Here is a 27,287-nt window from a genome sequence, read left to right as displayed (position 1 = left end):
GGGCTCGAGTAATCCTTTAGCCGGGCCGCTTCTACAGCATCTTCTAAGGAACTCCCCAAACACCTCCCCTACCAGGAGACAGGCCAGTTTCACAGGTGCGGCCCCTCTGGGCCTACGGATTTGCCCCCCCCCCCCCGCCACGAACCGCATCAATTCCTTCCTTCAAAATTCCTCGTTCTGCCCTCGTGCCCCTGTCTTCCCCGGGGTTTTAGCCTCTCTCTCTCAGCAGATGACTCCAATCCCGCCTCTAGCCCAAACTGTTCCTTCAGACCCACAACTTTAAATTCCAGCTGCCTAGCAAGTGGGCTCCGAACAACGGCCCCAACCCAAATCCTCTTCCGGCGCCCTCCGCACACCCCCAGTTTTTAGCAGCAGCCTCTCCCGGGTCCCTCTCCCCCATCCTCCCGAGTCCTGAACGGCTTGATGCAGCTCTCCCCTGTGCTCTCCACCCCCTGCTGACCAAGCCTCCCTCTTGTGAAGGCCCTACTGCCCGGACGTCCTGGCTCTCCTCGGCCCTCACACCGTGTCCTCTTTTTCTTGGGCCTGCGCCTACTTCTTCCGGGTTGGTGTTCCCAGACCACTGGATGCACTCTCGACATTCCTTCCTGAGTGACCTCATCTCCCCACATGATTGCAAGCCACATTAACGCTAATGACTCCCAAATCAGTATTTCTAGCCCAGACGTCAATCCCAGGCTTCGGACTTGCGTCCAACGGCCTGCTGGCTACCGGTGCTCGGGGGTGCCGCAAGTACCTCGCGCTCGCAACTGGAAACATGGAATTATCGCCGCCCTCATTACACGGCCTCCCTCCCCTCTGGCCTCCAGCCCCAGAAGTCACCAACACCCCGCACGCCCTAGCAGCCCTGTTTGGCCGTGCCCAGTACGTGAGGTCCTTAGCACCCGGACAACCGCACTAGCTTCCCAACGGCTCCTGGCCTCTTGCCTGCTTTCCCGGAAACTCATCTTCCACGCGCGGCCCTGTGACCCACGTGACTTGAGCCCTCCAGTCCACCGCGTAAACTCCAAAGCCTTTATCACGGGCCACCGGACTCTTGTCACTCGACCCCTATCTAGCTGTCACAGCTCGCTGGTACAGCCGGCAGCCCAGGGACAAACAGGTGGTGTTCCTTACGCAGCACACTCCTCTCCATGATGACAAGCCCTCTTCCCAAGTCTGCGCGCTCCCTGCCCCTGTGCCTAACACACCAGCAGGTCACCTGGAGAACTTTCACAAATGCTGAGACTCAGGTCAGACACCTCCTCCAGGAAGCCATTCGCAAATCTATCGCCAGGCTTCCCAACTGAGTGGTAACTGTGGTTGTCCTCCCCTCGAGGCTCTGAGTTCCTTGAGGGCAGCATTTACATCTTATTCTTGTATCCCTGGCTTCTTTGGGCCACCGATTTTTGCTGAATAAATCAATTAGTGCCCACAGCTAGCAGATTCTACCTCGGCAATCCTTTCCATCTACTTCCACCGTGCCCTAACTCCTTACATATGGTTGAAGGGATGCCACCAAAATGCAGTTCCTAATTGCCTTTTCTCATAGCTCTTCTAACATCCTCCTGACCTGTGCCCCCCTCGTCCAGAGATGGAGGGTAGACGACAGAATTACCACCCTTCTATTTCTCCATCCACAGCAAAAACCACTAAACACCATGCTGGGTCCACTCTCGGCCTCGGAATCCTTCGCAACACAGCCCTCCAGGCAGGTAGCGCGACTCGATTCGTTTTGGCTAAGACTGCTGCCATTTCCCAGGAATGCAGTTGTGGTTACCTGTCTCTTCCGTGCTAAACCCCTTGGGCTCCTTGATTGCCTCCCAAGTAGGCACTGGTCCCACCAAGTAGTATTTCAAGGTTTTCTCCAAATTCACTCCATCCTCGTGCGCCCCGTTCCTCTCACTGGACCGGGTGGGTTTTCCCGACGCAACCCCTTGCTTTCTCTCCCCGTACCTCTGGTTCATGCTGCAACTCCCGCTAAGAATCTGCCGCCTCCCCTCACGCTTTGGCTCCAGTTCCACCCTAGCCCCTAGCTCCGTCTGAGCACCACTTCCTCCAGTCCGTGGGTCTCCCAAGTGTGGGCCTGGCCGGCAGCATCAGTACCGCACGGGACAGTCGAAACGCATTCCCCCAGACCCCGCTGGGGACCTGCTGAACCGAAACTCTGGGCCGGCGCCCTGCGGGGGACTCGCTGCGGGCTCACGTCCGAGAAAGACTGCTCTGAGACGTACCATATGCTCTCCCCAGCCCACTCTGCGCTCGCCTTCCCACAGCAGGGGAGGCTGGTCCCAACACTGCACATGCTGCCCGGCACTCTAGCTTTCCTGGCCTCGATGCGCTTGCCCCCCGGCCCCCACCCCGCCCCCATCACCTGGGCTGGGTGATGAGCTCCCAGAGAGAACCCACACCCTTACCCAAGTCTGCGGCCTCTGCCACCCCTGCAGAGCCTGGTACCGAGAAGGTGCACCATCAGGGCCGGACCCTGAATCCTGTTTCAGCGCTTACCTGGGTAAAGGAACAGGGGACAGCTGCTCTTCCTCAACTCTGACTCTGAAGCCTTCTAACTTCACCACTGGCGACATCCTGAGAGTTCCCCAGAGCGGCTGGATTGGCACAGACCGTGTCCTTGGGCTTCGGATGAAGAGAAGGTTCTCTCTCCCAAACTGAACTGTTTCTATAAAGTTCCTACCCCAGGCCTCCCTTAGTCCACATTTTTGTAGCACTAAAGCCACCTGGTTGATCAGAGAAAAGGGAGAGGCAAAGACGAAAAGCTTTATGTGACCTGTCACTGCTTCCCAGATTTGTGCTTGTGGGGAGAGAGGGTTTGAACCCATCAACAGATAGACACAAAATATCTTTTTCCTCCCACACCTGTGTTCCAAAGATGCAGTAATGGTCACTGGGTCCAGGTTCTGAATCCATACTTTTCCAACAGGAAACAAGGTAGAACCACAAATCATTAAAAGCTGGAACAGGGCTCAGGAGTGTTCCAACAAAAGGCCCACGTTTGTTGCCGTTCCCTCTTGTCAATCCCTCGCTCTGCATGCACATCAGAGAAACACCTCAGAACAGAGCAAGACTCTTCCTATTCTAGAAGAACTTGGCTTTAGTGCTACAAACACACAAACTCAGAATAAAGACATCTACACTAAGAGCAAGACTCGTGATGTTTATGACGTAGGTGGTGCCAAAGATAAGAAACTGAGCATTTCCACCTTTTCGGCAACAGCTTCAATGCCAGAGACGCAAAGATGGACCGCTACCCTAAACCCTGAGTGGAATCTAAATCAAAACGTGAACTTTGCTCTGCACGCTCAGCCTGCTGCTTTTACGAGGCCTACCGATTCTGGGAGAGTTGACCGTCTGGGTGTTTTGTAACCGGTCCTGCAGGAAGGTGGTACGCTTGACCAGACTTTTCACTTTCTCTGCCTAGAGTCCTCCGGTAAGATGTGGTCTTTAATGACAGAATGCCATACCTAAATTGCCTGACTGCTTTAAAATCTGGGGTGGGGGTGAAGGACGACTTGCACTCGTTACAGAATTCTCTGCAACTCTGTCTCCGTCAATCAGGACGTTCAATGAAGCAGAACCTCTGACCACGCTAGACACATGTTTGCTAAATTTAGCTTTGCATCAGCAGGCGCTCAGAATAGCTCCTCGAGCTCTCATGTTACCCTTAGACAGTGATTCTTTTAAGGCTGCTTCTCCATGGCAGGCCGGCGCAGAGCAAGGGGCACTCCACGTGCTCTCTCGATGGCCATTGTTAAGAGACCGGCCTAAGGTGAGGGAATCCGGTCAGCTACAGCGAAGATGTTCACTCCCACCTCTCCGCCGCGGGAGCAGGAAGTTAGCCATATATCACCTTTCACGCGTTACAAGTAGTTTGCAGTTAACGGCCTGACATGCTCGATGGTCCTTGAACCACATCCCATATTACTCAGCCGTCCAAGTCTAGCGTCCCTGAATCTCTAGCTTCTCTGAATTAGATGTGGCCAAGTTCTATAAATAGAGAGAAAGCAAACTGGTTCTGTCAATCTTCTCATACTCTGGCAGGATAACATATTTTAAAATTATAAAAATATCTATGTCTTCATCACTCTAAAATTATTACATAACACATGATTTTTGAGGGGAAAAAAAAAAAGTTTACTTCTGTCTCTCCCTACCTTCCAACCCTCACAGACCTTCAAATGTTGTGATCATATTCAGCAAACTAGCAAACGTGAATCCAAACCAAAATTAAAGGCCTACTATGGGCCCAACTCTGTGTTACACAAATAGAGAAATGTTGGAGGTAAAAAAAAGCCAAGTCTCTCACTTTAATTCCCGGACAGACAGTCCATAGTAACTGGCGTTGGCACATTCACAGCTCACGTCAGGTTGACTGCAACTTTTACTGCACTATTAGCTTATGATCACTTTTTTTTTTTTTAAATGCTTCCTTTTGAGGGAGAGAGAATGTAAGCAGGGGAGGGGCAGAGAGAGGAAGACACAGAATCCAAAGCAGGCTCCATGCTCTGAACTATCAGCACAGAGCCCAACACAGGGCTCAAATCCACAAACTGCAAGATCATGACCTGAGCCAAAGTCGGACGTTTAACCAACTAAGCCACCCAGGTGCCCCAGTTCGTGATCGCTCTTAACGTGAGCCTTTAGAAACCACTGGATACTTTTATCCCCGTGTGCCCTGGAAGGGGCCAACAGCCCCAGAAAGCTGAGGTCTTGAAAAGGTGAGTTGCTATTATACATACACGAGGTAGATTCCACGTATTATGAGTTTGGCAGACTCTCCAATTATTCACTATTTATGCCCAATCTGAAGTAAGGCTTCCCCCAACATATGGCCTACTAAAAAACAACAAAATCATAATACACATTGGCAGACTTTATAAATAAATGGTATTTTAATCACCTGGCTTTGTTTAATTCACAAAATCACATTCACGGCTTTTTCTAGTCTGTCTTCCCTAACCACATGACCTGATGTATTTTCTGGAACCCTTCATGTTTTAAGAAAACCATTCTGCCTTTCATTTTGCAACCCCAGAGCCAACTTCCCTTACATTCTTAGTAGCTAATGCAGTCACATCAAAGAAACATTGATGGAATGGTGATCAATTAGAGTCTCAGAGACCTTCAGAATAGTTTAAAAAAAAAAAAAAAAAAAAGTCACCAAGCAAGAAAACTGCCAGTGTTGCCCGTGATGGCTCTTCCTTGACCACTCCTGTCACTGAAACCTTCCCCTCTGTGGCTGCCCTGGCCCAGAACCTGGAGCATTTCACTCCTTCCGCCATTCCTCCTGCAGTGCTTACAAGGCGGTGCACAGAGGGGTCTGAAACTTGTTTCTGCTGGTGACCTAAGGAGTTCACAGTCCACACTAGGCCAGAAGCAGCTCTCGGCCTCTGTGTCGGCAGCGGCCAGCCACGCGCCAGTCTAGAACCGTGGCGGTCACCGCCGCAGTGAAGGTTAGTGGCATGCATTTACAAAGTGTCTACAAAAACAGAAATAGGAATATTTGCTGTACTTCCCGCTCTCCCTTGGAGAGGTTCCCTTTGGTGAGCAACTGCCCTAGGGTTGACCCCCTCAGCCCAGGAAGTAACACAAGGTACTCGGGTATTCGTTGCCTGACCTTTCACAATCCCTTCCCGTCTTGCCCATCCTCACTGTTTACTCTTTGGGCAGCGACCTGTTTGGCTCGCAGAGAAGAAGAGGGGGAACCACCTCGTTTTGAGGGTATAAAGTGTGACGGCACAGCTCTGACATCTCAAGCGCTCTAAGGAAGAAGAGTTTCTTCATGGTTATACTAAGGTGAAGGCCTCCGTATGCATTCACATACTGTTTCAATGGCCCAGATAGGGAATTCCTTAACTTTCTTTCTCAGTCTCACCACCCCCCACCCCGCCCGCCTCCCCCCCACAACAACTTGGTAGATGAGTTTGTTTTGCCTCATCTAGTATAATCTAAGAATTCACCCTGGTTTTTTCCATTGTTTCTAGCATGAGCTGAGACACTGTATTTCCAATGAAGTGCCCAGAAGCATTTTTCAGCTAGAGACTAACCTGAGGGCCACGGACTCTGGCTCCACCTACACTATGGCACAAATCAAGTCTGTGGCAGCTTCCTCGCCTCCCATCAAAAGCAACAAAGCTTGGAGCAGGAAGCTCCCTGAAAGCAGAAAATCCAGAAGCTTGAGGAAAAGTGGCACCAGCTCCTGACCTGTAGTAATCGAGTGTGGCCACAGAGGACACCACATAAAAGGTGGACTGGGAATGGCGTGGTGGCCTCCTTCTTCAACCGGGGCAAATCACACAGGCCCCTGAGCCTCGTTTCGCTCCCGTTCCTAGAAAAAGTGTATTTGAAAAAAACTCCCTCCTTGCTGTCATGATACTCCTCACTCCCTTAAGATATACTGAGAGAGGAAACCCCTACTATCCCCTAGTAAGAACTAAAATTAAGGGGACCCTAGAACTAAGTCAGGTGGCCATCACGATGATGGGAAGTTCGGCAGAAGAGAACTGGGTGGAGCAGGGAAGGATCTCAGGCAGTCAAACCCTAGCACAAATAATTTAGAGTTCTTCATCCGATGAAAGGCCTTCAATTTCATCTCTGTCTCCCCCAATTGCCATCCAGAAGGCCTTGGCCACCTGTGGAGAGAAGCGTGCAACACATTTTAGGCAACAGCTACATTTCAGCTTGTTTCATGTGTCAGTCAATATGCTCAACTGATCAAGACCTAAAATGCTATCCTTGCCCTCCAGCCTTCCAGCAACATATATCGAAACCCTTGAATACCCTGACCCAGGACTTCGACTTCTAGAAATGCATACGGAGTCTAAAATCAGAGTTACGTACAAAGGTGATGGATGTGTAAGGTTATGCACAGCTTCACTATTTATAGAAGCAAAAAATGCACATGGCCTACACGTCCAAAAGGGAAATGGATAAATTAGGACACATGCATACAATGAAATACCATAAACCACATACATTTCCTGCCAAGAGCATGTGTTGCATTGGTAATAAAACAAAACAAAACAAAACAAAACAACTGGGAGTTTTCCAGCCCAACAGTTAAGAAGGCAAACATCCTGAGTCTCAATGAAAGTTCCATGTCACTCAACATACATTTGAAAAATCTTGGTTTGACTACAGCAATTATATTACTACAGTGTAAACATTCAATTCGTTCCAAGTTAATATCCAAAGAAAAGTTCACACTAAGGCACTCACAGAAATCAACAAGTGTGACATATAATAACAGTAACAGACCTTCTGTAGACACTCAATAAATACCTGACTGATTGTCTCACCTTTTCTGCATGCAACTTTCTCTGCTCGTGAGGAAGCGTCGCAGCCTTGTCTAGGGGGAAAATATATCTTAAGAAATTCATCTAATAGCACAGGAGAGTCTGGAGTGTATGGATGTTGTAATGCTAGAAGATGGGAGATGGGTTTCAAAGACAAATGCTTATGGTGTAGTCATTAGAGCTGTTAGGGAGTTTAAGTCTTCCCGATTTTCCAGATGGGGATGATGTGAGTCAACTGGCAGGGGTCTTACTGATTCCAGGTTAATGAGACACACTGAAAGAAACTGAGAGAGGCAAGAGAAGAAGGGCAAGTAAGAGGAAAGAGAGTGGAGAAAGAGGAAAATTTTCCCCGGGGAACTTCTACCAACAGAAGATGGCACGGTCCCCCCGGAGCCAAGGTTCTCCAGACAGCTGACACCAGAGCATGGAATCCAATCAGCGGTGACCAAACCAAATCCTACCATGTAAAACAGAGGAGCACCAGGACGGGAATGTGTCAGACGCAATGGATCCAATTACCTTTCATTTCCTTTAACTTGGAAAACAGTCTTTCAAAATTCTCCAAATCTCCTCCACCAGTAGTAAGACTGGCTAATTCTTGAATATCCAGATCTAACATGGGATCTGAAAAAAGGATTTGTCACATTAGTTGCCACATATCGCTTACATATGTGCTAAATACGCATACAAGGCAATCAATCCTAGCTTTGACGGCGTCATCACCGGACGAGTACTCCATGTGCACCGTCTTCACTGCTCACAGTGCTTCTGCCTGCCTGGCTGCTGGCGGGCCTTCGTGAATGAAAAGGAGCATATCCTAGCCTTACAGCATTACACTGAGGCAAAGAATATGGCTTCGTTTCAGGGATGAGAAAACTAGAGCTCTGAGTGGAAGTGACTGGCTGGCTCCAGGTCACAGCTAGTGTGAGCTCGGATTCTGACTTAGGTGTTTCCAACTCTAAAGGCCACACTCTCCACCGAGGTGCACTGATCAACAGTAAGCGTCTGGAATTTATGCCGTATCTTCCTGTACAGCAAATATTTTCGCATCTATTACTGATAACCACCACATGAGGTGGTTAGGACAGACCTCAATGTCTGCAATTTATACGTGGAGAAAGCTGGGTTTAAAAACGAATTCATCTAAAATTACAGTTATTCAGAAGCAGAGCCAAATCCTATTACTACAAAGCCTTTATTATTTCTACCACAACCTATTACCTCTTCATCAAAATTTGTTTTTAATCAGAATTCTTCCCCATTCTCCACTCCATACCGACCACCTCTATGATGTCTTCCCTAGGCATCCCAGATCACAAGCCTCCTTCCCTAGATTTCATTCCATACTTCGTGTTTCTAGAACTGTCTTGGCACTGGCACATGCTACTTTGCATTCTGACACCTCCCCACATTACTGAAATACCACTACAGTACGAGAGAGCTCACCTTTGTGTCTACATCACCGAGTGCTTTACTTTATGTAATTCCTTTTCATTTTTGCAACAGCATTGTTAGGAAGAATTTTCTTTTACGTAAGGGGAAACTAAGGCCCATGGAGGCTAAACAACTTACTCGCGGTCATCTCACCACTAGTGGTAGAGCCATGATCGGAACCCAGTTGTCCAGGACCCCAGGCCCACGACTTTAAGCATTATATCGCAAGGCCTGTCTCTACATTTTTAGGCTGTAAGCTGCTTGAAGACAAGGACAACTTCTAATTCTTTGCATCTACTACAATGCCATACAGAGAATTTGGTGTTAAAAATGCATTTTGGTTAATAAATTCGCTTTGGACAAATTTCAATGGACATTTCACGTAGGCAGTTGACATACGGGGCTGGAGATAAAAATTTGTGATTTATCTGTGTATAAATGGTAACTGAACATAGAAGCACTTCATGCTTAAATATAGATTTGGCAGAGGAGGGTAGATGGAGTGATGAGGGATGGCAATATGTGAAGGCTGGGTAAAGGAGGGTCATCTATCAAAGAAAGAGAAGGAATAACCAGAGAGGTAAGAAGAAAACCAGGACATGTGCTGGGTGAGCCAAAGAAAATGTTTCAAAAAGGAACCAATCCACAATGTTGAATGCTGTCAAGAGGTTAAGACAAGGACTGGAAAATGTCTACGAAATTTAGTGGCATGGAGGTCACTGGTGAGCTGTTTCAGTGGCAAATGGGACAAAAGCTGAAGAGTAATAGTGGGTGAGGGACGGAAAGAAGTTCAGTAGAGAGGAGGGAGCTGCGGGGTTGACAGATATTTTACCTTTGTTGGTTTGGTTTTGCCTTTTTTTCTTTAATTTTGACATAATTTCGGTACTACCAAAAAGTTACGAAAATAGTAAGTTCCGCCTTCCTCCCCTGGCATTAACATCTTATGTAACTAAAGGACAATTATGGATGTCAAGAAGTTCAAAATGGTAAAGTGCTATTAACTAAACTACAGACTTCATTCAGACCTCACCAGTTTTCCCACTAATATCCTGTTCCAGGATCTTACACAGAATTCAGCCGTCAGATCTCTTTAGTCTTCTTCAAAGTGTGATGGTTCCTTAGACTTCTGTCATCCTTCATGACTTTGACACTTTTGAAGAGTACTCGTCAGTTATTTTGTATCATGTCCCTCCAACTGGGTTTGTCTGATGGTTTCTTATTAGGCTGAGGCTATGCCCCTTTGGCATGAAGACCACAAAAGTGATGTGCCCTTTCAGTGCCTCCTGTCAGGGGACAGGTGATGTCAGTGTGTCTTATTACCACTGATGTTAAAACTGGTGTCCGCCGGGTGTCTCCAGTGTAAAGTTACTATTATCCTCTCTGTACTAAATAAATATCTTGGGGAAGATACTGTGGAACATGCAAGCATTGTGTCTCTTCTCAAAATTTCATCTCCTAAGTTTCATGTGGATCAGTGGATCTTGGCCACAATGACAATTATTACTGTGGTGTGTGTGTGTGGCTAATGATGATTTTTCTTTCCCTCATTCCTTCTACCTTTACCAGAATTCTTCCATAAAGAAGAACTTCCCTTTTTTCCCTGGTTGTTTTTTTACTCAGTTATTTCTTATGCTAGTATGGATTCATAGATCTTTTAGTTTATTCTGTGGATTACAGCCCAATACTAAATTCATTTTTTTAATGTTTATTTATTGAGAGAGAGAGAGAGAGGGGGGCAGACACAGAATCGGAAGCAGGCTCCAGGCTCTGAGCTGTCAACACAGAGCCCAACGCGGGACCCGAACCCACGATTCATGAGATCATGACCTGAGCTGACGTCGGACGCTTAACCGACTAAGCCACCCAGAGCCCCTACTAAATTCATTTTTGCTGGTCAAATTGTTCCAGCATGAGCCACAGGAAGCTCTTTCAAGTTGGTTCCGGTGCCCTTTTAACATGCTCCCTTTTTTTTTTTTTTCTTCCAGTACCTCCTCACGTTCTGGCCCCACAGGATAACTCTAGGCTCATCCTGCATTTTTGCGGTCTCTAGCCTTGGAATCAATCACTTCTCCCAGTGACCCTGGATCCTTTTATTGGAGGATGGTATTTAAAAACCAAGATCTAAATGCTAAGGGTGGTGGGGCGCCTGGATGGCTCCGTCAGCTAAACGTCCGACTTTGGCTCAGGTCACGACCTTGTGTTTTATAAGTTCAAGCCCCGCGTCGGGCTCCGTGCTGACAGCTGGGAGCCTGAAGCCTGCTTCGGATTCTGTGTCTCCCTTTCCCTCTGCCCCTCCCCCACTCGCTCTCTATCTCTGTCTCTCAAAAATAAATAAATATTAAAAAAAAAAAAAAGAATTTAAATGCTAAAGGTGCCAACTGCTATTGGAGTATGGTGCTTCCAGGCCCTCTCAGTGGAAAGCGGTGGGACGCGTACACACGTCTCTCTCTATTGCTCTAGCGCAGAAGTATGCCGTCATGCTAACACCTTCAGTTCCAGCCCAGTACCAAACGGTGCATCCCGCCTTCTTCTTTCCTTATGTGACTTCTTTCTCGGACAGTGAGAAACCTAGCGCTCATTATCTATAGGTTTTAAATGTTTTCAACCCTGATACATCTAAAATATGTATTGTGTCAGGATTTCTAAACCATACTCCTGTGAGAATCAAATGTATTAAGCAGAGTTCACTATTTCTGTTCAGTTCTGTTTTTAGCCTCATGGTATTTAGTCAGATGCTGTTTCCCCATGTCATTCAGGCCAGTTCTTGTCTTCCCTACCTCTTCCGTGTGGTTACTGTTGTTTGTTTTTGTTTTTTTTTTTCCCATGACAGAGACTTTAGCACGTCTAAAACCAATAGGAGAAAGGCACCTGGGTGGCTCAGTAGGTTAAGCGTCCGACTTCAGCCGAGGTCATGATCTCGCTGTTCCTGAGCTGGAGCCCCGTGTCGGGCTCTGTGCTGACAGCTCAGAGCCTGGAGCCTGCTTCGGATTCCGTGTCTCCCTCTCTCTCTCTCTCTCTGCCCCTCCCCCACTCGTGCTCTGTCTCTCTCTCAAAAATAAACACATTAAAAAAAATCTTTTTTAAACCAATAGGAGGGACCCAACTAGAAGACAAGGTTGAATATATGAAAGAGTAAAGAGATTATATGTAATTTTTCCTTCTTTATATGTTTCTACTACCGAACACTGAAGTTTTCTACTGGACTATCTTCTAATCAGAAAGTGTTTTGAAAGCTGCACATGGGCCCTCCGTGGTGGCATCGCGAGAACGCAGACCTGTCCACAACAAGAGAACGTTTACAGTTATTATCAACCACATCCCGTGGCTTTCGGACATCTGAGTGGATTCGAGTTTCAGTTCCAGGACCCTCTTGTTAGATGCCCTTGGACAAGCTATTAAACTGCTCTGGGCCTCAGTGTCGTCTCCATAAAATAACTTCTCTGCTGAACTTCATTACCCAACACAGGAAAGTAGATATAAAGGAACTTTAAAAGGATGTGAAAGGGCTTATAAAGTTGTATTATTCTTGTTATCATCAATTCTGCCAACTGTTAAATACTATGAAGAAAACCGGAATATGGGGATATAAAGCTGTTTCACCACCTGGTTCTGTCTGTCTCAGCTAAGATGATCTGGATCAGGATCCCGCTGAGAGAATCAGAGAGAAAATGGTACACTGGGGTACACAATCCATTTTCTTCCCTTGCTCATCTTCAAAGTCAATTTCCCCCTCGATGATGTATGTCCCACACCTATTCCAAGTTCCACAGAGCTGTCTCCTGGCAGCCAAGGGAGGAACTTACCCACGACGCTATCTGCCTGGGCATCTGTTGTGTTAGATGCACCGCCCCGATGATCCAACAGAGATTCAGTCCTAGCTGCCGCTGGCAAACGGGGCTGCTGTTGAGGGAAATACACCCAAGCAGTAATTTAATTGCAGGCTATTTCAGAACTAAAGCCAAAAAGGCTCACACTTCCACTCCCCGGTTGGCTCTAGAGAAGCAATAATGGGAGCTAGAGACAAAGAGAGATGGAAGAAGAGTTGATGTCACATAAAAAAAAAAAAAAAAAAAATCAGAGGCTAAACATTCACCGACTCAGGAGTATTTTCCCTCAAGGAAAAACTAGAAAGTGTTATGATTCTGCTACTGGCTATTAAAACGTGGTTTTTTGTTTGCTTTAAGAGCCATGTTTTATTCAAAATGCAAAAATCAACATAAGTATTTCTCAAAGAGCTCAAGACTGATGAAAAAGTTGCCTGGAAAGACCACATGGCACTGTGTCATTTGCTCTTGGTTCCAGCAAGCTGACCAAGGCACACTTGGACCAAAGACCTTGAGGACACAGGGTTGAAGTCAGACTAGGAACTTCACTGAGGACAGGGACCCTGCCTCTGGTTTGTACAGGGCCTCGTACATGGGAAGTATTGAGAAAGAACCATCAATTTTATTTCATAAAGATCTGCAGGCAACTTTATGTCTCAAGGAAATCCTAGCACGCTTTTTAAAGTACGCTCGCCCAAAAACCCCCATGGGGGAGCCTAAATTGTGATCATCTTGAAAGGGCTTACTGCTTTAATGCTGGACCAGCCTCCTCTCAACAGGCACCAGGCACAAGAGGACTGTTTTAGATTCTCTTTTTATCCTTAACTATTTTCTGCTGCCTCTTAAATGGAAAGGAAAAAATGACAAATGGTATAAAGAGTCATAATGACAAGGAGAAATTAAAACCAAAGGATCCAGGAAAAATCTTTACCTCTGAGTGACGCATCTCTGCTGACCCAATGCTATGGTTTGCTCCAGCCAATGAGCTGAGAAGGCTAAAGCCTTGGTTCCTATCTGAAAAGAAAACAATCCAGTCACGGACATTTGTTATTTACGTTGTAAAGTGTTAAAATGACCGTGATAAAGACACAGTGGTTATTTCCTCATTATAAAAGTTCTAACTATAAAAACTGTTACTCTGGGACATTAGGAATTTACAGATCTTTTTAAAAAAAAAATTTTTTTAACGTTTATTTATTTTTGAGACAGAGAGAGACAGAGCATGAACAGGGGAGGGTCAGAGAGAGGGAGACACAGAATCCGAAACAGGCTCCAGGCTCTGAGCTGTCAGCACAGAGCCCGATGTGGGGCTCGAACCCACAAACCGTGAGATCATGACCTGAGCCAAAGTCGGCCGCTTAACCGACTGAGCCACCCAGGCGCCCCAGGAATTTATAGATCTTAATGCATGGACTCGTGCTTGCATTTTCATCACACTTGTTATTTGAAAATATGAATTTTTTTGGAATAAAAACTTCTTAAGAAAATAGTCACCAACAATCACCATACTCTCTCAATTCTGAATAATTTTTAAAACTCATAGACACAGGTCCAGGCCAAATATAATGGCAGGTCCACCACAACAAACAAGACCACTCAGTGGTTCTTTTGTAAAGGTTAACAGCACTCATGTTTTAATAGTCACTATGAACCAACATGGCAGTGTTTCAAACGGTGTTTCAAATGTTCAGAAATGTTTACAAAAAAGCAACACAGGTGCGTTATCATCAGGTGAAAAGGAGCATGCATGCTTTTTAAAATAAAGCTTTCATTTTGTAAGGGATAAGGACTCCCTATACTCTTAATGTTTGTATTTACAATGGAGGACAAATCTGGAGCAGAACATCTAGAAGTGACGACAGCCCTAGCGCCGATCACAGCTTCCTCAGAATCACCTGGAACACCTAAGAAAACTAGCCTGGTATTCAAGGACCCTATCTCAGACTCACTGAAGCAGAATCTCTGGGGCAGACACCAAGGAAGCTGAACTTCCATTTCTCGAAGTTTACTTATTTATTTATTTTTAGTGATCGCTATGCCCACCGTGAGGCTCAAACTCATGAGCCCAAGATCAAGAGTCGCACGCTCTTCCAACTGAGCCAGCCAGGTGCCCCGAAAGCTGAACTTCTCACACATACTCCAGGAGAATCTTTGAAGGACAGGGATCAGGGAAGTCGGAAGGACAAAAAGAAAAGAAAATCACTACTTTAGAGTAGAAGGCGACACCCACAATCCAGGAGTCTAAAGGTACAGTTGTCAAAAAGCTATCTTCCTTCCCCTTGCCTTTCCTCTATCTGTCCCTTCCCCGGACCCATCCTCAGCTCTTTAAACCACCTAGAGGTTCCTAGGTCCTACCCCGTCGTGTGAAATCTGTTGCCAAACAGTCACACAGAGGTGCTGACAACAGAGAGACACCTGCCGTCTCCGTCCTTCGACACCACAACGACCGCACATGCTAGGCCGCACAGCTTTTTCCAGCTCGGCCTCTCACCCCGCGGGTACCCTGCCCGCTGTAGGACCTGTGTGGGCGCTGGGCAGCACCAGGGGCCTGTTGATTTTCTCACACCGTACCCCAGCGTCCACGTACCCCTGGAGCCCCTTTTACCTCCTCATCCAACTCGGTCACTCTGCCAGGAACACGCCAGGCCAAGTGCTCGAGTGCGTCTCACGCAAGGACCAAGCGCTAAGGTGTCACCAAGGAAGGCAGCGGAGACCCAGAGGCTGAGAGAAGTAGATCCATGTGGTGTCTCACGCCGATGGCTTCAGAGAGCCTGGGATATTTGGTCCAATGTGCTATAGATTTTAAAGCAGTTGTACACAGTTCAGTGCTCTGACAGGGATTCTCCATGTCATGGAGCTCTTAGAGTAGACTTGAGGCTCTTTGTACACAAGGCAGTACCTGAGTAATAGGGTACTGCTGTAAGAGAGTCCTCACCTCTGTTACTGGAAATACAGTGGGCTTGGGGTAATCTTCAAATCCAATTCACAAATCCCTGCCTATTCTAATTCCACGGCTTATGTTTTTCCTCTGTTGGGCATCACCTAAACTTGGCAGGCCAGGCTGCAATCCATGAAGACTAAGGCAATGTTGTGTCAACTTAGGCATATTGTTTGATCAAAACAGTCTGTTTAAAGTCCCTCGTTCTTTTTTTTTTTTTTTAATGTTGTTAATGTTTTTACTTATTTTTGAGAGAGAAAGAGAGAAAGAGAGAAAGAGAGAGAGAGAGAGAGAGAGAGAGAGAGAGAGAATATGAATCTGAAGCAGGCTGCAGGCTCCGAGCTGTCAGCACAGGGCTGGACTCGGGGCTCGATCTCACGAACCGCGAAATCATGACCTAAGCCGGAGTCGGACACTTAACTGACTGAGCCACCCAGGCACCCCAAAGTCCCTCATTCTTTATAGTGGCTGCCTCCAAGGAGGGGGTCTGGGAGGGACAGGAGTTAGAAGAGCCAGACTCATCACTGTAGATCACGAAGAAGTCTGAATAGTGGGAAGAGAACTGGGCTCCAGGTCAGAAAGCTTGGATTTCATTCCTGGCTCTGCCTCCCCACGTGATCACGGGCAAATTAATGAATCTTTCTGTGTCTCAATTTTTTGATCCGTCAAATAAGAGGAGTGCTATATTCATGGTTGTGAAGGTCCTTTCTGCCCTAGGTGTCTGTGATTTTATGAAGAGGTACTCTTTCGCCTCTCTTATAGTAGCTCTGAATTAGCTGGGCTTTTTAAAAAAATTACTAAATAGAAAAACAAGAACCTTAAGTTTCCTAATCCTTTTAAGGTTCACAGATGACTACGAGTTTATAATCAGGTTTTGGACTAATTATAATAAGCTGGAAGGACTTTCGCTCAGGATTTTCTTATAAACAACGGAGAAATGTAGTCAACTGACAAGAGAGTTCACGATGTTCCCCTGCTTATATTTTAAGGAGATCAGAAACATAGCAATTGTCATGATTAGAAAAGCAATTCATTCTTGTTTATACAAAGCGGATCACTCGCACATTAATGTTGCTCAAAAAAACTTGGATGATATTTTATCCACCTACGGCTTTAAAGAAACTCAGTCCTGCCTAGTTCAAAACGTGTTTAGCAAAATTCTGCCCGTGTGCACCCACTGTAAAACCATTCTCATAGGAAAGGATTACATAAATCTTTTCTTGTTTGCCAGATTTTTCTCCCCAGGACTCAGGGCATGGAAATATCATCCCTATTAAGAAGAATTTATTTCTTTAGCAGGTAGTTGTTGAAATTGGCTTTTGCCCCTCTCGTTTTATCGATGCCACAAAACACTACACCAGGAAGGAATAAATTAATCCACTTACTGAATGGATTCTTCTGGAGCTTCAGAGCTAGAGAAAAGGGAAGTTGTTAATGGTGGAAAATAAATTCTTCTGGAAGGCACAGTAAGTATATTAAACTCTGGTCCTAAAAACATCTAATTCCATTTCAGACTACTCAATTGGCACCTGTGGAATACTAGATTTTAAAAAGGATAGTCATGAAAAACTCTAGTGGTGCTGGTCATTAGCACAGAATTCTTACACAAGTGTCCGAAACAGAGCTATGGCCTCTAGAATAAAGATTTCATGTGCCTTGGGGAGGAGCTTCTATTTATATATTTATTTTTTTAATAAGTTTCCAGAAAATTTCATATAGATGACAGTGTTTGGGTATCTCTTCATAAATCTAAAAGCACAGGATTTTGGGGACGCTTGGGGGCTCAGTCGGTTGAGCGACCAACTTCGGCTCAGGTCATGATCTCACAGTTTGTGGGTTTGAGACCCGCATCGGGCTCTGTGCCGACAGCTTAGGAGCCTGGAGCCTCCTTTGGATTCTGTGTCTCCCTCTCTCTCTCTGCCCCTCCCCCACTCACGCTCTGTCTCTCTCTCTCTCTCTCAAAAATAAAATAGAAACATTAAAAAAATAAAATAAAAGCCCGGGATTTTTATAGAAACGTAACATGAACTTCACACAGCAACTGTGACTTCCATTCCCTGAGACACTTACAGAACTGAAAACTTGGGCCCAAAGGGAAATTTTAGCAGAAGGTTAAACATACGAAGGAGGCTGGGATATCTGCTGACGGCCTGATAGGACTCAGGCTGCACTGTGTCAGCCAGAGAGGTTTTTACTTCAAATTTCTACACAACACAGCTACAATATTAAGCATTTCCACGACCACACACCCAAAACGTCTTAGATGACCTGTTATGTATCTTCTGTGTCCATATTCAGCTTTTATTTCTTTAAAGCGGCAATTAGTTGGCACCATCTGTAGAAGTTCAACTTTTCTTTACATCCCCTTTCTCTCCCCACAAAATATTTTGTTTTCTACCCAGTGATACACGTGACCCCACTTACACCACAGCTAAGATTTTCGACTTCCATAGAGAAGCTGGGCCTATTTTTTCTTATTTTTAAATCACACCATGAAAACTTATTTTAAGCAAGTACTCCATCAAAAATGATTTCACTAGTATTTGGGAAATAAGCCTACACATCTTTTTCACATTCCACTTCTTTAAAAAAAAAGTTTTTTTTTTTTTTAATGTTTATTTTTGAGAGAGGAGAGAGACAGAGTGTGAGTGGGAGAGGAGCAGAGAGAGACGGAGACAGAATCCGAAGCAGGCTCTGGGCTCTGAGCCGTCAGCACACAGCCCGATGCGGGGCTGGAACTCACAAACCGTGAGATCATGACCTGAGCAGAAGTCAGACACTTAACCAACTGAGCCACCCAGGCGCCCCTATCACATTCCACCTTCTGCTTGACATAATGAAATGAATGATTCTGAAATCACAGAAGAATTAGAAAAACTGATTTATTCTCTTTCAATGAACTATTTATTGCTTGAAAAGACAAAACTCTGATGCACCGTAGCTGGCAGTACGTGAATCCGTGCTCTCCCACACCTGGGCACCTGCTCCCAAGTCTAGAACTGTTTCTGCCAATACCTGAAGATACAATGAACATAACCAGAAAGTAACCAGACTATGCTTTTTCCCTTTATCCTGACTATAAACGAAATGTTCACCATAGAAAATTCGGGAAGTAGAGAACAGTATAAAGAAGAAAATGAAACCATAAGAGATGCCAATCAATGCTTTGGTATATGTCCTCCTGCTCCTTTTCTCTATGCACGCATCCACACAATTTCTTAACAAACTGCACTAAACATCAGAATGAGTACTGTCTTTTCCAAAGTTGTAAAGGAAAGCTTTACACTAATTTCTTTTTAATTTTTTAAATCTTTATTTATTTTTGAGAGAGAGAGAGAGAGAGAGAGAGAGAGAGAGAGAGAGAGAGAGAGTGAGTGTGAGCAGGGGAGGAACAGAGAGAGAAGGAGACACAGAACCCGAAGCAGGCTCCAGGCTCTGAGCCATCAGCAAAGAGCCTGACGCGGGGCTCAAACCCACAAACTGCGAGATCGTGACCTGAGCTGAAGTCAGACGCCCAACCGACTGAGCCACCCAGGCACCCCTACACTAATTTCAATCACGACTCCACCATAGAGTCCTATCTCTAGAGCCTGAAGCACACTCTTGAAAATCCTCAAAGGAATGTTTAGAATCCAGTGAAAAGTCATTCAGAACCAAGTGTGGGGAACCATAAGATGTTACCATAAAGAAAAAGAGGACTTTTCTTATGTAGTTCATAACCAGTTCTAGAAAGAATACCAAAGGAAAACTACCAATAATGTTTTGCATGGTGGCCACAGGCGGGGCCTGCCTTACCCTCCAGGGTGACTAGCCTGAAGGGATCTCCCACCATTCATTTTGCTTATGGACAATTTGGGGGGCGATTTTTTTTTAAACCATAGTCTCATCATTTGACTCATTTACTCCATCTTCTCTAATTATTCACAATGCCCTCTTCCCCTTGTTCTCTTACAACAAACCTCTTCCACCAAGTTATGCCTTCAGTACACGCGCACACACACACATACACACATGGATCTATTTATTTTATTTTTGACCCCAACGTTCACAGTTAGCCAAGTGTTAAGAGATCATTCAAATCATTCCTTCAAAAGTTCCACAATATTAGGCATGGGATACAAAGAGGAGCGACTCACTCTGATTCAAGGAATGTGAGTCCACAGAATGTAATGTTGGTATAATTCTACCCTATCCTAGAGATGAGGAAACTGGGGTCCAGAGACATGATGCCATTTTCCCAAGATGACCAAGGCAGAGACAGACCCTCTAGAACCCTCTTTGTTTACCACTCTCCCTCTCATTAATTTGATGTTGTTTTATTTTCCGATAACATTAAATTTAACGATTAAATTTTTATTCAATCATTTTTTACCCTCTCTTTTAAAAAAATATATATATACTAAGGGCATTAGCCATCTACTTTCTCAAGAGAGTAGGCTAGGTATCAGGTAACCAGACAGACCTTGTGTTTTTGGTACTTATTTCTTGCCACTGCTCTGTACCCCAGTTGTAAATGGTTCCTTAAACTGGAATCTGGGATTTCTACTTCAGTGTCTTGTTACCAAGTAAATTCGGGGGAAGCATACATTAATAAATGATTATTTCTTTTTATTTAAACAAAATTTTTTTTAATATTTATTTTTGACAGAGAGAGAGCGAGCAGGGGAGGGGCAGAGAGAGAATGGAGACACGGAATCGGAAGCAGGCTCCAGGCTCTGAGCTGTCAGCACAGAGCCAGATGCGGGGCTCAAACTCATGAACCGCGAGATCATAACCTGAGCTGAAGTCGGATGCTCAACCAACTGAGCCACCCAGGTACCCCTAATTCTTTCCATTTATAATGGGAACACAGAAAACTATCAAATGAAAGAATTGCTGTTTCCACTATTAAAATTCTGCTTAATCCTTACCCACCTGCATCACTAGAAACTAGATTACAATGAAGACAGTGGAATCTGGGCATTTCCTCTGAGGAAGAGTTTAGAATATATCCTTCAGCTCACTGTTTCTCAACCATTTTCATCATGGCCCCTAAAGGAAAACGTGCTGTTTCCTTCTCTACTCATAACCAACACTTCTGACACCAGATGTGTGGGTTTTTCCACACCGTACAACTCTCCAATTCTCGTATAATGTCAATTGGATGTCCTACAATTTACGATTCTGATACTAACTGCGTACAGTTAGCCCAGACCCCCCCACGCTAAGGGCGCAATCCCACAAGGCTGCCCTCGTTTCCCCGCCAACTTGAGACACCAAATACAAGTCTCAGTGGTCACCTGAACTTCCAACTGGCTATAAATTGAGAGTTCCCACGACCCCTCCCTTGGTTCCATATTTTGCTAGGATGGCTCACAGAACTCAAGTCAGTTAACTTACTAAACTTACCAATTTAAAATGAAAGAATGTAATTCGGGAACAGCCAAATGGAAGAGACGCACAGGGCAACGTATCAGAGTGTGCTACCTTCCCAGTGCCTCAGTGTGTTCACCAACCTGGAAGGTTGCTTACGGTTTCTAGGGAGGTTCCCTTACACAGGCACGATTGACTAAATCTTGGACCCTAGGTGCCTAACTCAACCATCAGCCCTGGAAGTCAGGGGGTGGGGCTAAAGGTTGCAACCCTCTACTCACGTGGCTGGTTCCCCTGACAACCAGCCCCCCACGTTTAGGGGCTTTCCAAAGTTAACATAACTCAGGTGTGGTTGAAAAGGGGCTTGTTATTGAATAATAAAAGATGCTCCCTTCACCTTTATAGATCTGGAGCTGTTTCAGGATCAGGACACAAACCAATTACTAATTTATAATATTACCTTAGAAGCTCTGTGCCAGGTACTAGGGTTAAATACAACTCGGCCTTTTTAGACTTAATCATGCATGATACACCCTCCCCACGGAAATATCATCACAAACATACTGTATGTATGTTTACATAGTATATGTATATCTGTGCTTCATATATAAAATGAATAATTTTTTTTACCCCCCAGAATCAATTTTCACCCCTTTGGGGGCAATGATGCCCCATTAAGAATGTTTATGAAACAAGACACTGGTAGCACCAAGAATATAAAACCAGGTTATTATAAGTTAACCCAAAAGTTACGTCTTATGTTAGAAGATTTTTAAAACTCTTTCTAAACTAATAATATGCCTACAACTTTAGTACTACAATTTTACCTGTTTGCTTTTACAATATGAAATTAAGTGACAAAAACACTTTAACTGAGCACCTGTGTACATAAGAGTTTTACCTCAAACTAAAGAGAATAATTCCTTGTGACTCTAAATGATTTAAAATAAACTATCTTACGCTCACAAGTAATGTGTAAGTATTTACTACATTAACTATCTAGAGCTTTATCTGTACTCAGGATTAAGTGTAGAACAATAGAATAGACCCACCATTTCAGACAGCCTTTTAAAAAGGATTTATTTTAAACCCAACAAGAGAATATCACGATTGTAAATATCTATGCACCCAACACTGGAGCATCTAAATACATAAGGCGAATATCAGCAGACATAAAGGGAGAAACTGACAATAATATAATAATAATGGGGGACTTCAGCACCCCGGTTACATCCAGGCAGAAAATCAATAATGAAACGGTGTCTTTGAATGGCACACTAGACCAAATGGACTTAACAGCTATATAGAGAACACTCCATCCAAAAATGACAGAATACACATTCTTTTCAAGTACACATGGAACATCCTCTAGGATACATCATATGTTAGGTCACAAAACAAGTCTCAATAAAGTTAAGATTGAAATCATATGATGTATATTTTCTGAGCACAACAATATGAAACTAGAAATCAATTACAAGAAAAAAAAAACTGGGAAAAAAACACAAACATGTGGCAGCTAAAAAAACCCCAAAAACATGTTACTAAACAGCCAAAGGGTCAGGGAAGAAATCAAAGAGGAAATTAAAAAGTACCTGGAGACAAATGAAAATGAAAACATCATGGTCCAAAACCTTTGAGATACAGCAAAAGCATCCCTCTAAACAAAATTTCCCTTAGAGAAATTTATAGCAATACAGGAAACAAAGAAAAATCTCAAACAATTTAACCTTACACCTAAAGGAACTAGGGAAAAAAAAGAACAAACCAAGCCCAAAATTAGGAGAAGGAAGAAAATAATAAAGATCAGTGCAGAAACAAATGAATTACCAGACCATAAAAACAATAGGAAAAAAGAATCCATGAAACTGAGAGCTGGTTCTTTGAAAAGATAAAAAATATTGATAAGCCAGACCTACCAAGAAAAAAAGAGAGAAGACCTATGTAAAAAAATAAATAAATAAATAAAAATAAATCAGAAATGAAAGGGGAAATAACACCACAGAAATACAAATGATTATTAAGACTCTACAAAAAATTAGATGCTGACAAATTAGACAACCTAGAAAAAATGGATAAATTCCTAGAATCATACAATCCTCTAAAACTTGATCAGAAATAGAAAATTTGAACAAACCAATTACTGGTAATGAAATTGAATCAGTAATCAAAAAAACTCCCAACAAACAAAAGTTTACGACCAGATGGATTAACAGGTGAATTCTACTAAACATTTAAAGAAGGGTTAATACCTATTTTCCTCAAACTATTCCAAAAAACAGAAGGGGAAGGAAAGCTTCCAAATGCATTCCACGAGGCTAGCATTACCCTGATACCAAAACCAGACAAAGACACTACAAAACAAGAAAACTACAGGCCACTATCCCTGACGAACACATATGCAAAAAATCCTCAACAAAATATTAGCAAACTGGATTCAATAATACATTAAAAGAATCATTTATCACGATCAAGTGAGATTTATCCCAGGGATACAAGGATAGTTCAATATTTGCAAATCAATGTGATTGATATATACCACGTTAACAAAATGAAAAATAAAAATCGTGTGATCTCAATATACGCAGAAAAAGCACGTGACAAAATCAACAACCATTCATGATAAAAAACCTCAACAAAGCGGATTTAGAGGCTACATACCTTGACATAATAAAGGCTGTGTGTGAAAAACCCACAGCTAACATCACACTCAGTGGTGAAAAATAGAGCTTTTCCTCTAAGATCAGGAAAAAGACAAGGATGTCCAAATACACCACTTTTATTCAACACAGTACTAGAAGTCCTAACCACAGCAAACAGACAAAAAAAGAAATAAAGGGCATCCAATCGGCAAGAAAGAGGTTAAACCATCATTATTTGAGGATGATATGATGCTATACATCATATAAAATAGGGATAAAAATCCCTAAAGACTCCACTAAAGAACTATCAGAAATAACAGACGAATCCAGTAAAGTTGCAGGATACAAAATTAATACACGGAAGTTGGTCGCATGACTAGACACTAATAATAAAGTAGCAGAAACAGAAATTAAGAAAACAATTCTATTTACAATTGCACCAAAAATATCAAATACTTAGGAATAAACTTAACCAAGGAAGCGAGAGGCTTGTACTCTGCAAACTGTAAAACACCGATCAAAGAAACTGACGACAACACAAAGAAATGGAAAGCTACTCCACGCCCATGGACTGGAAGAGTTAGTATTGTTAAAATGTCCACACAAGCCAAAACAACCTACAGATTCAATGTAATCCCTATCAAACTACCATCAACACTTTTCCCAGAACTAAAACCAAATTAATCCTAAAATTTTTATGGAACCGCAAAAGATCCCAAACAGCCAAAGCAATCTTGAGAAAGAACAAAGCTGTAGGTATCACGATCCCAGATTTCAAGATATACTACGAAGCTGCAGCAATCACAACAATATGGTACTGGCACAAAAACAGACACATAGACCAACAGAACAGAGAGCCCAGAAACAAATCCAGGCCAATTAATCTGCAACAAAGGAGGCAAGAATATACAATGGGGAACAGACAATCTCTTCAATAAATGGTGTTGAGAAAACTGGACAGCTACATAAAAAGGAATGAAACCGGACCATTTTTTTTTAACCATACACAAAAATAAGCTCAAAACGGATTAATGATCTACACGTGAGACCTGAAACCATAAAACTCCTAGAAGAAAACATAGGCAGTTATCTCTTTGACATTAGCCTTTTTCTAGATAGGTCTCCTCAGGCAAGGGAAACAAAAACAAAAATAAACTATTGGGACTACACCAAGATAAAAAGCTTTGGCACAGTGAAGGAAACGAACAAAAAACCAAAATGGCAATCTACCAACTGGCAAACGATACTTGCAAATGATGTATCTGGTAAGGACTTAATATCCAAAATATATAAAAAATGTATACAACTCAACACCAAAAAACAAATAATTGGATTAAAAATGGGCACACATTTTTCTAAGCCAACAGACACATGAAAAGATGCTCAATATCACTGTGAACCATCAGAAAAATGCAAATCAAAACCACAATGAGATATCACCTTATACCTGTCAGAACAGCTAGAATCAAAAAGATAAGAAACAACAAGTATTGGCGAGGAAGTGGAGAAAAGGGAACCCTTGCACACAGCTGGTGGGAGTGTAAATTGGTATAGTCAGGTGGAAAACAGTAGCAGGTTCCTCAAAAAATTAAAAATAGAAATAACATATGATCCAGTAATTCCGTTACTGGGTGTTTACCCAAAGGAAACAGAAGCACGAATTCAAAAAGGTACACGCACCCCTGGGCGTCCTGCAGTATTTACAGCAGCCGAGATATGGAAGTAACCCATGTGTCCACGGACAGATGACTGAATAAAGATGTGATATATGTACACAATGGAATATTTCTCAGCCATAAAAAAGAATGAAATCTTGCCATTTGTGACAACACGAATGAAGCTAGAGGGTATTACGCTAAGTGAAATGAGTCAGGAGGAGAGACACGTATCGTATGATTTCACTTAGATGTGAAATCTGAAAAACAAAACAAACGAGAAGCAGAAATAGACTCCTAAGCACAGAGAACAAACTGATGGTTGTGAGGGTGTGGAGGATGGGCAAAATGGGCGAAAAGTAGTAGGCGGGACAGGTTTCCAGTTCTGGAATGAATAATCATGGGGATATTAGGTACAGCATATAGAAAATACAGTCAGTGATCCTGAAATGGCGTTGCAAGGTGACATATGGTAGCTCCTCTGTGGCGAGCAGGGCATAAAGTACAGACTCATTGAATCACCGTGTTGTATACCTAAAACTAATAACAGTGTATGTCAGCTGTACTTCAATTAAACAATATATAAAATAAAACTCTAAAATTAAAAGGTTTTATTTTTACTTACTTTTTAATGTTTGTTTACTTTTGAGAGAGACAGAGACCGAGTGTGAGCAGGGGAGGGGCAGAGAGAGACAGAGACACAGAATCTGAAGCAGGCTCCAGGCTCTACGCTGTCAGCCCAGAGCCAGATGTGGGGCTCGACCTCAGGAACAGCAAGATCATGACCTGAGCTGAAGCTGGACGCTTAACCCACTGAGCCACCCAGGCGCCTCTAAAAGGATTTATTTTAAATGCAATAAGCAAAAACGTCCAAATCTCAGCTAGGATCACTACTTCCAGTCTGTCTCATTAAAATCTCACTCATGCCAGAATACCTAGGCTGAGGGAATGAACTCATCTGGCTCTGCCAGTAATATCCCACGCAGCCTGGGTAAATTATTTAACCGCTCTGCGTTCATTTCTCTAACCAGCCAATAACGTAAGTCAACATGCTGTAATGGAAAAACAAACAACAATCCTGGTCGGAAACCTGCCATCTGGTCTTACCTTAGCTACTGAGTCACTCTGTGAGAATGGGTAAGTCACCTCTCCTCCCTGATGCCTCACTCACCCGCCCCCACCCCCCATCTGTAAAAGGAAGACGCACGCATGGAAAGTCTCCGTTTTACAGGCCCTCACCTGGCCAATCCACACACACTCTCATAACAAAGAAAACAATGCCCTTTACTAAACACTACAAAATTCAAGAACATGAGTCAACCCACCCAGTACAAGACTTGATAGAAAAAATACTGCATCAAAAATGCTGGGAAGAAAAACGTGATTGCTCTCCAAGATAACAGTCTTAAAATTTCAGGTAAAGTACTTTTCTCCACTTGAATTAGGAACAACTATCATTCATGAGAATTCATTGCAGCCCCTTTTGGAACCATATCTATTTTCTGCTTGGATCATCTCTTAGTGTAATGTGCTCCATAAACTACCTCCTGCTATGTTCAATAATGCTTTCATTTTATTTGTAATTGGTAAACCATTTTAAGCTTTAGGAAATGTCCCTAAGTTACAGTAGTCTGAGATTTGGGAAATCAAGTCCGTATCTACCCTATATATACTACAGATTCCAATTAAATCCCTTCTCAGCTTTGGTTTTTCCAAACTTACTACTTGAGACAATCTCCATTCTTCCCCTCCCCTTGATTACTTCAGTAGCCCTGAGCTACATTTTTTCCAGTGCCGTTGGACCATTCTTCACCTCCTAGAAAGACTAGGAAGAAGAGTGATCAAAATGAAAGCCAGTAACAGGGAGAAGCAGAGACAATACATCATTCAGAGAGAACATTTTCACCACTCCATGACAAAGTAAAGCAAATGTCCTTTCCCCAAACTACCAGCATAAAAAAATATTCTATCTGCTAAGTAATAACACAGTTCTTTGATTTCTCTATGAAATTAATTGCTTCTAGAACTATTTCACAAAGTACTGAAGGACCTGTTATTTGAAGCACTCAGCCAAAAAGGATGGATGGTCATCTGGCCATAGAAGCCATTCCTGTACTGGATAGAAAGAGACTAGC

The 27,287-nt window shown here is 43.6% G+C and overlaps 1 protein-coding gene across 4 annotated transcripts in view; it reads right to left on the bottom strand.

Moving 5' to 3' along the window:
- Positions 1 to 4,882: 4,882 nt before the first annotated feature.
- Positions 4,883 to 27,287, bottom strand: part of AAGAB (alpha and gamma adaptin binding protein) — a 114,189-nt gene continuing 91,784 nt past the window's right edge. For 3 of the 4 annotated variants that reach the window (XM_053223835.1, XM_053223836.1, XM_015078423.3), the window contains 5 exons: positions 13,497 to 13,579; positions 12,545 to 12,641; positions 7,827 to 7,931; positions 7,311 to 7,360; positions 4,883 to 6,644 (listed from right to left, as the gene is read on the bottom strand). In XM_053223835.1, the coding sequence (XP_053079810.1) occupies positions 6,567 to 6,644; positions 7,311 to 7,360; positions 7,827 to 7,931; positions 12,545 to 12,641; positions 13,497 to 13,579 (413 nt within the window). In that variant the 3' untranslated portion in view covers positions 4,883 to 6,566. The other variant, XM_015078433.3, reaches the window with a different exon arrangement.

The sequence above is a fragment of the Acinonyx jubatus genome, chromosome B3 (assembly GCF_027475565.1).
Source record: "Acinonyx jubatus isolate Ajub_Pintada_27869175 chromosome B3, VMU_Ajub_asm_v1.0, whole genome shotgun sequence".
NCBI classification, from domain to species: Eukaryota; Metazoa; Chordata; class Mammalia; order Carnivora; family Felidae; genus Acinonyx; species Acinonyx jubatus.
Note: the sequence above shows the minus strand (reverse complement) of the source record. Positions and strands in the feature narration are given on the sequence as shown.